Below are 16,065 nucleotides of genomic sequence, written 5' to 3' on the forward strand. Positions count from 1 at the left end.
TCGCATTTTAATCCACAAAATAATCAACATTTTCAACTCCAAACAAATTTTGGCTGCTAAATTATTGAAGTAAGAAACATATGAGCTCAGTTTTAATCTTATTTAAGTTATCTAATCATCAGATTGGAGAAAAGTTTATCTTTCCAGTTTCAGGAAGTCCTGATCATTGATGGTGAACTGTGGATGCTAACATTAGCGTTGGCTACGTGTTTAGCATTGAGATGCTATTTTAGGCTTGAATAGCTAAAACAATTTGGACACTTTAATTAGGATCAAACAACTGGGTTGCATTTTTTTTTCCAACAATATTTTTATTGTATTTTTACAGATATACCTGCCATATAACCAATACAATAAACAAGACCAACAAACGCCCTCTTAGATACATATCTGCTTACATTCCTTTAACTGGGTTGCATTTTTAACGAGTTAAAATGATGTAGTTAATTACTTAACACCCAGTCATGTGTCAGAATGGCTTAGTCAAAGTCCAGACCTAAATCCAACAGAGAATCTGAAGAAAGATTTCAAAACTGATGCTCTGCATCCAGCTGGAGGTACTCTGCAGTAACGATGGCTTAACCACTTCACCATAAAATCCCAATAAAATATCCTGAAAACAAAAAACTGTAACTGTATTTGCTGAGTCATGCTCGGTGCTGATGAAGGTTTAACGGAGAGTAATCCTCATTCAGCAAAATATCTGCCTCCACTTTCATCTATCATGTTTGATCTGCTTTCTAAGGAGAGAGTTTGTAACTTTGGATCGACCGGTGACCTCAACCTGTTAGCATCCAGGCTCTTCCTGTGTCACTCCCACCCATCCACTCACCAAGAGGAGCACAAAGAGACACGACAAAAGCTGATCCCCCAGTGAAAGAGCGGGGCTGAGAAGGAAACGGTGAAAGAAAGGCAGGCGGCGAGAGATTGAGAGAGAGGAGAAAGGTTTAGCGGAAGGAAGTGTCAGAGCCAAGGAGAGGGGAAAAATGGCAACAATGGCTAAAAATACCACACAGATATTTCTGGGAAGGGCAGAGAGTGCCGGGCAAAGAACTTCCCAAGAGGGCAGAGGACTTCCTGGACTTTCCTCCTGAAAGTCACTGCAGGATGGAGAAGGAACAACGATCCACACTAAACCTCCCAGATGTTTCTACACAGCTGTGTGTGTGTTAGCGCTGTGGGACGGGTCGACTTCGCGCCTCAGACCTATTAAATCAACATCAGTCCTCACAGTCTGCAGGTTTTCTACAGGATTTGAATGTAAGGGTTTGAGAAACGGGTGATTTGGGGTCTGGAGAAGCATCTCCATGTTCATTTTTACAGGTTGTGGATAGTGGTGGGCTCACTTAAGCTAATCTGCAAATAGCTAAACTAACTTTCCGTTTAGCGTTTTGTTAATATTGAAAATGTTTAGCGGATTTAGCTTCCCCTAATTACTTTGTCTTGATAAATTCTAAGGTGCTAATTTACTTGACTATTTTGTAACCTTTCAATTCTTCAAGTAGTTGGATGTTTATATTCATGCTCTTATTTTGAAATGGGGAAGACCGTTAACACAGCAGTTCCGTTTCCTGTCCTTGCATTAGCTTCTGTAAGTAGCCAGGATAAAGTCAAATTTATTTAACATTCATGCTTTCAATGGGAGTAAAACTCACTGATTCCAAACAGAGAAATAATGCAACTCACTGCTAACTACATGCTAACTACCCATCCCTGTGTCTTCGTCGCTCGCGCTCCAAGAAAGTGAGCAGTGATTGTCCAGGAGAGGGAGAACATGTCTGCTAAATTTAAAACAATTTAACCAAAAAAATTCAGAAGGAGTATATTTATAAAAACGACATGCATGAGAAAAACGGTGGACTGCGTCAAACTTTGATCATCACTTAGAAAAGAAGCACAAAGAAACGTTAGCAAAGCTAGCTAGCTAATGTTAGCAAAGCTAGCTAGCTAATGTTAGCAATCTGCCTCTTTAGCAAAATTCTTTAGCCAGCCCTTACACAAAGATTTAGTCAATATTAGCTACAAATATTAAGCTAGCAGCCCGTTTCGTGTAAATTGGTGGTTTCATGGCGCTAGCTAACATCACCTAATATTAGCATGAGTCTTGGTTTTGATTTCAGTGCACCTGTCCCTCCTTCAGCTGAATTCCTCCACACCATGACTCTGCCACCGCTGTGCTACACAGTTGAAGCTTGTAGCTTTCCACCATCGTGCTCTGGTTACTTTTCAGCATTTTTTTCACCAAAACCTTCAGATTTCCAGCAGAAAGCAGAAGATGAAGAAGGGTTTTGTTTTTTAGTGACTTCATGAGTAATCTGTCATTAGCAGGTTCTTCTGTGCATCTCGGAGCCACTAGTCCCTAATAGCTGATGGTAAATGGCTGCAACTTCCCATTTCCAAGGTCCAGTGAATGTAGAATGACTTAAATTAATTTTTTTCTTATCTGACCCACATTAACTAATGCAAATCTGAAGGTTTCACCATAAAAAGGACATTTCTTTATATCCAGAGTAAAAACTTCGGCAGCAAGGTTTTAATATTTATTACAGATCAATTTAATCTGAAGCAGAAAGAGTAATGGCTGCATAATGCGCTGCCTTATCTCGTTCTTGACTTAATTTGTCTCTGCGGACTTGCTCAATGTTTTACAACATCCACTTTAACCGTCACTTGATCATGCTGTCCTGCAGCTCTGGACACTTTCTCAGACCAAAGGAGGCGGGATAACTGAAGCAGTTTCAGGTGACTACTGGCTGGCAGAGGTTTCTTCTTTTCCCCTGGCTCATTTCTCGAGATGCGTGTCCAAAGAAAAAGCAGCCAGCAGCTCATTGGCTGCCGGTCGGGTAATGAGAATCATCTGAGGCGTAATGAGAGATAAGTGGGAAGAATTAGAGAAACTGAGTCGTACTCCAGGGAAAGGAAAGAGCTGCGGAGTTAAAACACAGACGAGAAGACAAAGACAGGAAATGACAGACGGGAAAAAGTCACGGGACAAAAGAAAAGCAGCCGAGGTCATGAGGGCAACACGTGTATCCATGGCAACCGGCTCGTTAGACCGCTTTCTTTAATCACATCAAACTTCGTGGAAACCAAAGCCAATCATGTGTCTCTGGGGTGAAAGGTCACAGACCATCAGGGACGGTAACGAGCTGCGATTGGATTACAGAGCTGCAGACGAGGGTTAGCCTGGTTGCCGGACACTCGGCTGTCTGGCTCAGATTATCGCTCCTTACTGGACCTTAATCTCCGTCTCAGGCACCAAAGATCCCAAACTGTCAGATGGGTCCGACACGCAGCAGATTCTGTACAGGTCTGGATTATTTTAACGTTATTTTATCCAGTTATAAGCCTCACATCCTTCTGCTGCGCCGCCAGTTCTCAAACCGTTTGGTTCCTTTTACTTCTATTGTTTTAGCTGTTGAGTTATTCACAAGCAGTGGTGGAGAAAGTACTCAAAAAATGTACTTAAGTAAAAGTACAAATACACAGGCAAAAATGTACTCAAGTAAAAGTCAAAGTACCACATTAACATTTTACTTAAGTAAAAGTAAAAAAGTACTGGCTTTTAAAAATACTTAAGTATTAAAAGTAAAAGTACTTGCTGAATACATAACCTAATCGCTAATATCATTAAGTGTGCCGATAGTATTTAATTTGAATACATCATAAATGTGCCATTTTAATAAACAATGTCACAGATTAAACATGTTCTTATTGTGTTTATTCTCTGTAAGAGTTTAGACTTAGATATGTGATTCTATGCATCATAATTTCAGGGATGGAAACATTTTATTTCCTGTCCTAACGTAGCATGAACTTCATTAGTGACATTTATTTAGAAAGAAATCCAACTGAAAGGGGATGGAAGGAAGGTGTGGGGGGGAAGACATGCAATCGAGGAGCCACGTAGCAGAGTTGTAGTCAAGACCACTGAACACGAGACCAAGACCAGCGCCCTGCGCTACATGACACAATAAAATGAAGTGCACCTATCAAAATTGGTTCTCAGATTGATCTGAAAGATCCACATTTCCATAAAAACACCTAGATATAAATACTTAGAGCTGAAATATATTTAACCAGTATCAATTACAACTCATTTCATTCTGTTTTGCTTTCATCGCTGTGCTACAATCCGCAGAGGTCGCCTGCCATCCCTATAAAAATAACGCCCTGGGCGGTTGCCCATATTGCCCATGTCAGAAACCACAACTGTCTGCACCATTAAACCATGAAACATAGCAATTAACTGTAATTGCTATGTTACAATTACAGTTGTAATTGTAACATTACAACAACACTATGAACACTGTCCAACGGCGCAACAAGCAGAAGGAGCACCATGACTGTTCTCATCCTCCCTCCCACTGCATGTTTGCCACCATGACAGGAGACAAAATCAATCAATGAGCATGCTCTGTGTTCATACGTTCAACTTTTACTTATTCGGCAATTAAATAAATGTGTGTGTGTGTATATATATATATATATATATATATATATATATATATATATATATATATATATATATAGCTATATATAGCTATTGCAGTGTAAGAACAAAGAACGGCTCTCAGTGAGGCTTCAGTCCCATCAACCTTAGTAAAGATCCGTCCAGAAGAATCGGATCGTTCCTGAATCCACACAATAATTCAGCGCGAGTGACAACTTTTTTTCATTGCAGATGCAACATGTGTCTCAGTACAGCTAGCTTTGCTAGCATCACGTCCACAGATCTTACCTTTCTTTAAGCTTTCCTTCCAAGTGACGCTAAAAGTTGGACAAAGTCCCGCCGTCTGTGAAAGCGAAGCGCTGCTGGTTTTACATGTCATATCTTATGATTTATGCAGCTATTATCGATTAGTTAGACATCTTCTCCCGCTCAGAGGAAACCACTGCGCATGTCTGGAGCTCCGCGTGCTAGTAAAGGGGGAGACTATGGGTGACAACAGACACTAAGTCACGTTATTGCTTGGATTTTACGGCGCCACCTTAAAGTCCCTGAACTTCATATTTTAACGGACAAAAAGAGAGCAGTGCGACTTGGATGTAACGAGTAACGCGACACTTTTGTAGAAATGTAGTGAAGTAGAAAGTACAGATACTTACTGTAAAATGTAGTGGAGTAAAAGTAGAAAGTACCCATTATTAAATCTACTTAAGTAAAGTACAGATACATGAAAATTGTACTTAAGTACAGTAACGAAGTACTTGTACTTCGTTACTTCCCACCACTGTTCACAAGTTACCAAGTACGTTTATTTTCTTTGTAAATAAATACTTTCATGTATGACTTAATATAATTCCACATTTCTGAAAAGTTTCTAATGCATCTTGTCTATATTCATCGTTATCCATATTCGGGGCTTTTTGCTCCTGATGGGAGAGATTAGGATTCCTGAGCAAAAAACAACAAATATTTCCATGGAAACCAAACTTTAAATACGGACTGACGGTTGGATGGCTGTTTTGAACTAAAGGAAACCTACGTATTGTTTTCCAGTTTCCTGTCTCATCTTGACCTCCAAACGTTTAATGTTCAGACTTCCAGACTTCATGAACGCGGTGGATAAAACCTCCTTTCATAATTTATTTGAAAAAGAAACAACAGAAAAACAACAACAAAAGCCTGAAGGAGCAACAGGAAGAGCTGAAGTGTGACATCACTTCTTGGTTCATTTCCAAACCCGTTCTGGTTCCTTCAGAACCCGGGCGGTTCTAGAATAAAGTCCTGCGTTTCATAAAGACCTTCAGTAACCAGCAGCTTTACCCCTTTGACGCCCTTCAGGTCTCCTTTCAGCAGGCTGTCCAGGGGGAAGGTGATGATGTTGTTCATGTTCTGGAACTGGAGGAAGACGGGAGGAAATTTTACAGATCAAAACTCAGCAACTGCTGGAATCAAACCAGTGAAAACAATAAAACTTTCGTTTTAATTCAGGAAGAGATGAGAATCTGATCAAAACCTTTGCTGGATTTCTGTGAGAGAACGGTTTACGTGTTGGGATCCAGCTGGACCTGAGATGTTTTAGTCAGCACACACAGGGTTTCACACACACACATACACACACACACACCCACACCCACCCAGCACACACACACACACTCACCAGGTTTTTGAAGAGTGCCGTCAGCTCCTTGGTGAAGACGGAGAACTTGAGGAAGGCCGAGCCCAGGTCCGGATCGTCGTGGCACACACAGTTTTCCCCGAACTTCTCCAGCGCCTGAGTGTACTGCTCCTCGTTCTCCACATGGGCTGGAAGACAAACGCACGCAGGAACAGGTCAAAGGTCAGTCATCAAACTGCACAATAATCCACCCCAGGTACAGTGGACAAACTACCGCTAATCCGCTAGCAGTGGAGCTACATTTTTGCAAACTTTGAAAACATTTAGCGGACTTAGCTTCCCTTAAATTAAAGCAATAATTTGCTTTTCTGTTTTGTAAACCTTTAGTTGAATAATGTTTGACATCGGTGAAATTTTGGTTTTAGACTTTTAGGAATTTTTCAAAAAATGACGTTTATATTCATGCTCTTATTTTGAAATCGTTAAAGACGCAGTAGTTCAATTTCCTTTCCTCAAGTTCTCTCTGTTTTTATTCCAATAAGTATTTCAAACAAGCAGCATATAGGAACAAAGTAAAACATGTACAGTAGAGAACAATATATTAATAAAAATACAATACCTGAGAGCAGAATAGAATATTTTATTCATTAAAAAGAATTTATTTATGTCAAAATTAAATTATTACTAATTATTGAAGTCAGTGTTTAAAATGTTTCCACCAAACACTGTGTTGGTGCAGCGCTTCAATGTTACTTTCCGCTAAATAACAACATGGAGCTAATGCTCCGGATTAAGACCATGTTGGTGTAGCGTTTTAGCGTTAGCCTCCATTAATTACCATGCTAGTGGAGTATCTAGCATTAGCTCCAGATAAATACCATGTTGTTGTGGTACTTTAGCTTTAGCATCTGCTAAATACTGTGTTGATATAGCGTGTTAGAGTTAGCCTTCACTAGATACCATGTTGGTTTAGCTTTTGCTAAATAACGTGTTGGTGTAGCATTTCTGAATTGAATTTGGAGGAGCTAATCTTCATCACTAGTGCATTGGATTAGCTAAGTAACGTTTCAGCTAGCGGCCCACCACTGCCCTCACCGTTTAGCCCCTGAAGTTCAGCAGAAAGAAACGGCTGGTTTCTGAAACCTGGAATCCTTTCCTTTCACTCTTCTGAAGCTTCAGTTAAATTTAAACTTCTCATTAAATCAGACGTGTTCAAACTGCTGGCCCCCGGGGTCGTTTGCGGTTTGTGGACGAACAGGAAGGGTCCAAACTTTGCTCTCCAGCCAATAACGACACATCTGAACATTTCCTCTGGAGCACTCTGGAAGAGGAACACTAAACCGCCTTGATCAATTTCAGAGTCATAAACCATAGTTTTATTCAAACAGACTCCTGTTTCATTCTGGCAGCTTGGAGGAAAGTTTGTTACTAAAAATCTGTTGTATTTTCTCTTCATTTGTTTTGATAAATAGATAAATATCCTAAAAATATAAGCCTGAATGTGAGATTCATGCTTTGGATTAAAGGGTTTTTGGTATCAAGAGGTTTTTGAGTCATCATAGACGGTAAAGTTTGTTGCAGAAATTTCACCCTCAGCTCCCATGTTCTGTCTCTAACTTCTGCTGAACAACAATCCTGTTTCTACTGCATACAATAACACTTGGCTGCAAACACAGCTTACATTTTATCAGTTTGCATAGCAGCAAAGGAGAAAGAAAAACAAAGCAGAGCTTTTGAGGCATCTGCAAAGGATTATCCAACGTCCCAAGAGTTTGTTTTGCAGCTTCTTAACTGCTTTAATCGTGGGACAACAGGCCGGCTTCTGCTTCCTGGCTGACGCTTACAGAACAATGTGTGAGCTCAGATTAACGCCGTATCTCTGCAGAGACAAGCCAAAACAAGAAAAGTCTTAAAAGTCTGCAGCTATTTGTGTGCAGCTTAGAAAAGCTGCAAAGTGCAAAATTAATTTGCACCAGAAGCTTTTAAAGGGAAACTTGGTAAAGTTTGCATTGTTTGTTATCCGGAAGTGAATTCAAACACAGTTCTGACATTTTGTTGCAGTAAAGTCTCAACAATCTTTCAGGAGTATTTACGCCTCTTTATCTTTTTGTTCTGCTGCTCTTCCTCTTGTGAAGAAGCTGTCATCGCTGACTCAGCTCCTGCAGACTCTTGAATTGTTATTTTTACAACCTGAAATATTCTCAATATTATTCTTCCTCAAGCAAAAGGTGAAATATTCAGATTTACAGTCAGACTCCCAGCAGTGTCTTTATCTCTGTGCAACACAACAGTTTTTCTTTATGTTTCCAGAGACTGAGTTTAGAAATAACATGAACAAAGTTTCTATCTGTCAAATCCTGCAAAGTTGCATCCAAAGATTAAGTTCACTTTCAGTGTTTTATTCATCTTAAAGTTTTGGAAATATAGCCGAGTGAATTTGATGTTTTCTAAAAAGAAAATTACAAATGTTTTTTTAAGAAACTTACTTTTATTTCAATCATCTGACTTTGAAGTTCAATTAAATACAAGTGGCAAAACAAGATGGACTGAAATCTCTGAACTACGGAAGCCCAAAGAGTCCATTGGTGGAAATATCGTATCGTATTATGTATCACTTAATGTGATAAATTTGTTAATATAATAAGAATTTTGATTCATCACTGTCACGATAAATTCCAATCAACGATATTTAAAACCCTCCAAAGCTGTCCTTATTGTCATTATTGACACTTTTACTATTTCTCCACTGTTTGTCCAATGAAAGTATCAATAAATAATACATTTGAAAATATAGTTACCAGGTGCAGGTTAGTGAAACAAATCAAACTTCTTTCCCTGACTGGTGTCCTAAAAAAAGCGCGTTACAAATGGGAATGTTTTTCAGGAGCAGCATTTGTGTTTGTGGGACTATAATTGCTGTGACACAGAGTTACAGTCACCTTGTTACCTAAAAAACATGTAATAAATAATTCTTATTTTCACTTTTTGCATATTACAACGGTACCACAAAATATCATAATAAACTGTAAGTCCATATCGCCCAGCCTGAGGTGGAAAAACATCCAATAATTAAATCTTCATGAATCTTTTTAAAAGCAGTTTAACACAGAAATACATCAGCAACGACTTTAAAGACGCAACTGTTGCTGCCCATAAATCTGAGAAGAGCTAGGAACCTCAATTTAGTTTAATTTAATCAGCAAAATGTACAAAAACATTATTTTATGAAATCATTGCAGCCCAACGTGTAACCAAATTGACTTCTGTTGAGATTTATGACCACTTAAACAGAAAAGCTTCTCCGTTCCTGAAATTATTTCACTCTGACACAAGCAGCTGCAGTCCAGCATTAATCTCAGTCATGATCCACATCAGCAAGTCAAACTGAAAGAACCAAACGACAGATTCAGTTTGGATGAACTTTGATTTTCTCGGCCGGTTTCATCTCGTCTCGCCGTTTCAGCCGCACCGCATGAAAACATGAACCATCTTTACACTACAAAGATCTGAACATGATTCCTAATTACCTTATTCAATAAACTTTACATCTGAATTCATTGTCGACAAGTTGCATTAATAAACCTTCAACTTTTTGAATTACTTCTAGATTTTCACATGTTGATGTTAGAAGTATTTTTAGCTGCATAATTTGCTACAAATGATCAAACATTGACTAAAGGAATGCTGTTAACGTACTTTAGGCAACAAAATGGAATTGAATTATTTGTCTTTTTAATATTATACAAAATAAGATTATCAGCTTACCAATTTTTTATCTGATTAATGGAATAATTGACAGAATAAGTTACCTGATATCAACGGTGTTTCATCACTCAGCGAGTCTTTCACTTTATGGAATAACATTTTTTTATACGTTTGTTTTTAAATTGCAGTGGTTTCCAGTTTATGTTTTCATAAAGAGTAGCGCCCAGGAATTCGATCTTTCTCTGAACTTAATCCCAACCTGATCGACATCGATCAGGCCCGTCACAATAACAAATCATACTGGGCGATAAACGATAATATTGTTGTTTTAAGACCATTTTCAACTAATATTTTGATAATGACATGGTAATGTAAGTTGTTGCCTAGCAACTCACTCACTCTTTGGTTACCTAGCAACAAACTGGTCAGTAACTTGACCAGTTACTGCAGCAGTTTCAGGTTTTGCAGTTGTGCCTCATAACGGCTTAAAAATAAAGAACAGTAAAAACTGTGGATAAAACAGGAAAGGTCCACCAGCCTGCCGGTATTTCAGATATTTAATACAAAAAACTAATCAATAATTCTATAAAATGTTTATATCGTGATGCGTTTTTCAGCCATGGCAACACATCTCTCTGCTGCTACGTATCCAGGATGAACTGGAATATTCTGCTGCTACTGGAAACAGGCCAGAACCGGGGCGGCTTTGTCGGCCATGACAGTTTCTACCAGACAACGTCAGTTGGAGTGAAAACTTTCCACAGACGGGGAAAAGTTTCGACCGTCAACACTGATAACAACGCTGACTCCCCGGTGATCATTAACTCAAACTCAGCCTGAAAGGTACAGTGAAGAGAGAACATGGCCGCCATCAAACATGGTTGCCATGACGCCCCTCCCCCCCCCAGCTGTTCATTCAGAGTCTGAATCAAACTGCCGGCCCTGTGGCCTGAACTGAGCGCGCTCTGTTCAGAAAAAACAAACCCGCTCAGCAAATTGTTTGGGTTTTCTAACAGAACCCTGCAGAGGGAGAGACCAGAACACTCAAACACACACACACACACCCACCACCACACACACACACACACACACCCACCACCACACACACACGCACACACACACACACACTCTCTCTCTCGGTAGGAAAGTTCTGAAAATGCAGCGCCCTGTTTTTGAAGTTTCGGGTTTGAATCCCTGAAGCAGGCCGGTCTGCGTCTGGAGGAAGTGAGAATCGCCGTGACGACTCACCCAGGCCGGACGTGTAGATGGCCTTCACCGACTTCTTCATCTTGTAGAGAACGCTGCGGTCCACGTCCAGAGCCTGAACACACACAGGCACAGACAGGAACTCAGTGGGGTCAAAGGTCATCGGCTGCTGGGGTTTCCTGCTATGATGTCACATTACAACCAAAATAAACATTATTTTATTTTACTGGGATCTGATCTGCACATCATCTCAGTCAGACTGGAAGGAGGGCGCGTCAGCCTCTGTTTTAGAGTGCTAGGCTTTGACTAGGCCATTCTAATAAATTATGCTGTAATTTAAACCATTAAGGAGCTGGCTGCATGGCCAACTGGAAGGAGAACCATTGTTTTGTTTTTAGTTCCTATCAACTTCCCCACAGCATGATGCTGCCACCACCATGTTTCACTGTTTTTATGGGATGTTGGATGGATGGATGGATGGATGGATGGATAGATGGATGAACAGATGGATGAATGGATGGATGGATGAACAGATGGATGGATGAACAGATGGATGGATGGATGAACAGATGGATGGATGAACAGATGGATGAATGGATGGATGGACAGACAGATGGATGGATGAACAGATGGATGAACAGATGGATGGATGGATGAATGGATGGATGGACAGACAGATGGATGGATGAACAGATGGATGGATGAACAGATGGATGGATGGATGAACAGATGGATGGATGGATGGATGAACAGATGGATGGATGAACAGATGGATGGATGGACAGATGGATGGATGAATGACAGATGGATGGATGGATGGATGGATGAACAGATGGATGGATGGACAGATGGATGGATGAACAGATGGATGGATGGATGGATGGACAGACAGATAGATGGATGGATGAACAGATGGATGGATGAACAGATGGATGGATGGATGAACAGATGGATGGATGGATGGATGAATAGATGGATGGATGAACAGATGGATGGATGGACAGATGGATGGATGAACAGATGGATGGATGGATGAACAGATGGATGGATGGATGGATGGATGAACAGATGGATGGATGGATGAACAGATGGATGGATGGATGGATGGATGGATGGATGGATGGACAGACAGATGGATGGATGGATGAACAGATGGATGGATGAACAGATGGATGGATGGATGAACAGATGGATGGATTGAATAGAGGATGGATGAACAGATGATGGATGGATGAACAGATGGATGGATGGATGAACAGATGGATGGATGAACAGATGGATGGATGGATGAACAGATGGATGGATGAACAGATGGATGGATGGATGAACAGATGGATGGATGGATGAACAGATGGATGGATGGATGGATGGACAGACAGATAGATGGATGGATGAACAGATGGATGGATGAACAGATGGATGGATGGATGAACAGATGGATGGATGAATAGATGGATGGATGAACAGATGGATGGATGAACAGATGGATGGATGAACAGATGGATGGATGAACAGATCATAAAAACAGGCACAAATATCCTGAAATATCAGTATCTCTCTTCCCTTTATTCTCTACAGTCTTTATATTTATTATAAATTTGAACATTCAGGAGTTTTTCTCTGGATTTCAGTTTTTATTTTCACTGTTTAACTTATAAATGTCAATAAACTAAAATAATAGTTGGAGAAAAATTATTTAAAACTCGTTTCCAGACAGGATATGAACCATCGTCTAAATCAGGGATGGGCAGTCCTGGTCCTGGTCCTGGTCCTGGAGGGCCGGTGTCCTGCAGCTCTTAGACGTCTCCCTGGTCCAACACACCTGAATCCAACAGCTGAATCACCTCCTAAGTGCAGTCAGGTTCTCCAGAGTCCTGCTAATCACCTCATTATTTGACTCAGGTGTGTTGAAGCAGAGACACATCTAAAAGTTGCAGGAGACGTTTAGGCCCTCCAGGCCTGGAGTTGTCCACCCCTGGTCTAAATACTAAACATCACTCAAATTTACAATTTCTCAGGAGAATTGATCAGTGGATCATTAACAATATCTAAACACCAACTATAAAATCTTAAAATAAAACTTGAAATAAATAGAACGATACAGAGCCTGGTGGGGACACAAGTAAACCCTGGTAGCCCACCAGGCTGATTTTATAGTGCTTTTAAAACAACTTAAGCAAAGCAGAAACTAATTTGCAGAGTAATGTTGACACTGAGCCACCAGGCCTGGTTTATCTTCACAGCCTCTTTCTGCAGACGCTGAGGAAGAAACGCATTCCAGCGGCTCTGACCGGCAGGACGGAGATCCAGCCTCATTGTTCTCACCAGAAACTATCTGCTGACGACAGCAGGTCTGCGCCGGAGGAGGCTCATCGCCGGACAGCACACACACACGGCCGTTTCCAATACCCAAGCAGAACCAGGCCCGGTTCTGTCTGCAGTATCATTGCAGACGGGCCGGTTCTGTCTCGTCCCTTCATTTGCAGCGACCTTGGCTCACCTTGTAAGCTCCCCGGCGACAGATTGCTGTGGCGGCAGCAGACAGTCGGCGTGAACTCGCCAGATTTACTTACAGTCAGACTCATGTGGGATGTTGGGCCATATGTTGTACTAGGAGGACCAGATGCTGTGTGATAAATAAATGTATTTTTCAGACTTATTCTGAATAATAAACACAGAGCATTAAATATTTAAAAGCTTTGAGCAGAAAAGCTTCATGCCTTTTGATGTAGAAATACCAGAGTAAAGTCATAATGACAACAACAGAATCATACAACAATAATTCACCACTTTCTTCAGGTGATATTATGACTTTATTCTTGTAATCTTTTCAGTCTGGGTCCAATTCTCAGTCATAGGGAGGTGAACCTTGAGGCAGAGTCTGACTCACTGAAAATATGTCAAATATTTCACATTAAGCATTAAGCAGATAGGAAAACACTTCTTTATAACAGACTGGAACAAAAGCAACGCCTCTAGATGTTTGTTTGTGACCGATGACCAGAAAATGATTTATCCTCATGTTTCCCCAACAGTCAGTCAGACTAACTGTTGTAATGGAAACTCATTTAACTTTGCTGTTTTTCCTGATATTTGTTTAAATTAAAAGTGGCTGTTTTTATGCAGCAGCCATTAAAATGCATTTATTTTAGGCTTTGATGCCTGGAGCTGACAAATGCATCTGGGTCGGCGCTCTCAAGAGGTTCATTCACAACTTTTCTCTGTGCCGAGTGTGAAAAGTCAATATTTAGACGGAAGGTGGCTGAGTTTGCAGTTTTTCTCCAGCAGCCTGCATGGAAAACATCAGGCTGACCGAAGACAGAAGGCCTGGAGTCCGAAACTAAAGAAGGTCTAGAAACTCTGGCCTTTTCTTCTGAATCAATTCAGTTCAGGTTTCAGTTCATGTTTTCTATCTGACAGATGTGAAGAAAAATCTGTGCTGGGCAGTTTTAACTAAACGTTACTTGTACTAACTGCTAATAAAGTGCTAATAATAAACATTTGTTATGCTAACGCTAATGAGCCACACCAACACAGTATTTAGTGGAAGCTAATACCAAAATCGCTAACTTCAATTCAAAATATTCAATTCAAACTCCAGTATAAATTTGACATAATTTAAATGTTATGCAACGCTCTTAGACATTGTATTTATGTTTATATCTTGTTCTTTTCTGTACATGTTTTATTTTGTTTCTGAATGTTCTGCGTTTGAAAAAAGTAATTGGGGGGAAAATAAGTGAGGATGTGGGGAGAGGAAACAGAACTGCTGTTCCTCATCCACTTCAAAATAAGAGCATGAATATAAACATTTAACTACATAAATTCTTAACTAAAACTTCAACACAGATGCAAAACTTTAGTCAACTGAAAGTTTATTAAACAGCCAAATAAATTAGCGCATTAGAATTGATCTGAAAAATTTAATTTTGGGAAAACTAAGTGCGCTAAACCTTTTCCAAGTTAGCTAAAGGGCAAAGCTGAAATTTAGCTCCATTATTTTTGCAAAAATTTATCAAAAAATCTTTGGTGAAGCCAATATCACTAAGCATCTTCAAAGTTAGTAAAATCTCTAAAGCAATCATTTAAAAATTAGTTCTGTCATTGGGGCAAAAGAATTTAATAATTTAAGGAAAGCTAAATGTGTTAAATCTTTTCAAAGTTAGCTAAAGCACAAAGCTAAAAATTAACTTCATTAGCATTTATCTGAAAAAATTTATTTAGAGGACGCCAATAGTGCTAAACGCTTTGAAAGTTAGCAAAAATGCTAGGCACTAAGCTAACAATTAGCTCTGCTATAAACAGATATGTTCCTGCCACTGCTGAACACAGCAGCCAGACCAAAGTGTTGGCTAGCAGCTGCCAGGAGTCACATAAGGCGACAACATCAACTGTCAGAGGAAGCAACCTCCATGTTTACTGCTGAGGCCTGTTTAAAGTTTACAGGGTGATAAAACTATGAGCAGGATTCTGTCCTCCAAAGTTCCTGGAAAGACGTTTCTGTGAAGAAACGTCCTTTCAGACATTTAACACGGCTCTGCCGAAGAACAAGAAGTAAAGGAGACCGCAGGGCCCTGATGTAAAACCTGTTAAAGTCTGCCTACGCTTTGACGCTTTTAATAAAACTTACAAACCAACTAGAGGCTCAAAAGAATCTAGTTTTAGGGCGAGGGCTGCAGCTTTTGGAGAAGAAAAACAACAAGATGACGCTAATAGTACAACATGGCGTCTCTGAAGGCAACTGTGTAGAAATCACCCAATGAAGATGCACACGCCAATGTGATTGAAGCCAAACTTTAGAGGCACTAAAAAAAAAGTCTGCATTTCATAAAAGCCTCTCTGATCTCCACTGAGCAGCACAAAAACTTCAACTGACATGAATCAAGTCACTTCACAGAACCGAAGGTTCTCAAACGGTCTCTGAAGATCAAACCTGACATGCCTGGAGTGGAAACGTTTTCTTTTGATGAAGGCTGCAGCTCATTTTCCTGCTATGGAAACATCTAAAGGCACATGAAGGACTAAATTTGGAAGAATCTGCACTAGAGAGACTGGTTCAGTGTTACGGGAACAGATTTTATATCCAATA

The 16,065-nt window shown here is 40.1% G+C and overlaps 1 protein-coding gene across 5 annotated transcripts in view; it reads right to left on the reverse strand.

Moving 5' to 3' along the window:
* Nucleotides 1-16,065, reverse strand: part of asap2a (ArfGAP with SH3 domain, ankyrin repeat and PH domain 2a) — a 44,892-nt gene that overhangs the window by 20,968 nt on the left and 7,859 nt on the right. For all 5 annotated transcript variants that reach the window (XR_004336768.1, XM_032546772.1, XM_032546771.1 and 2 more), the window contains exons 2-4: nt 11,019-11,091; nt 6,108-6,253; nt 5,771-5,845 (exon numbers count right to left, since the gene is read on the reverse strand). Coding sequence is in view for 4 of the 5 variants with exons in the window: in XM_032546772.1 (XP_032402663.1) it covers nt 5,771-5,845; nt 6,108-6,253; nt 11,019-11,091 (294 nt within the window). In the remaining variant the exon portion in view is untranslated. The remainder of the gene's footprint in view (nt 1-5,770; nt 5,846-6,107; nt 6,254-11,018; nt 11,092-16,065) is intronic.

The sequence above is a fragment of the Xiphophorus hellerii genome, chromosome 19 (genome assembly GCF_003331165.1).
Source record: "Xiphophorus hellerii strain 12219 chromosome 19, Xiphophorus_hellerii-4.1, whole genome shotgun sequence".
NCBI classification, from domain to species: Eukaryota; Metazoa; Chordata; class Actinopteri; order Cyprinodontiformes; family Poeciliidae; genus Xiphophorus; species Xiphophorus hellerii.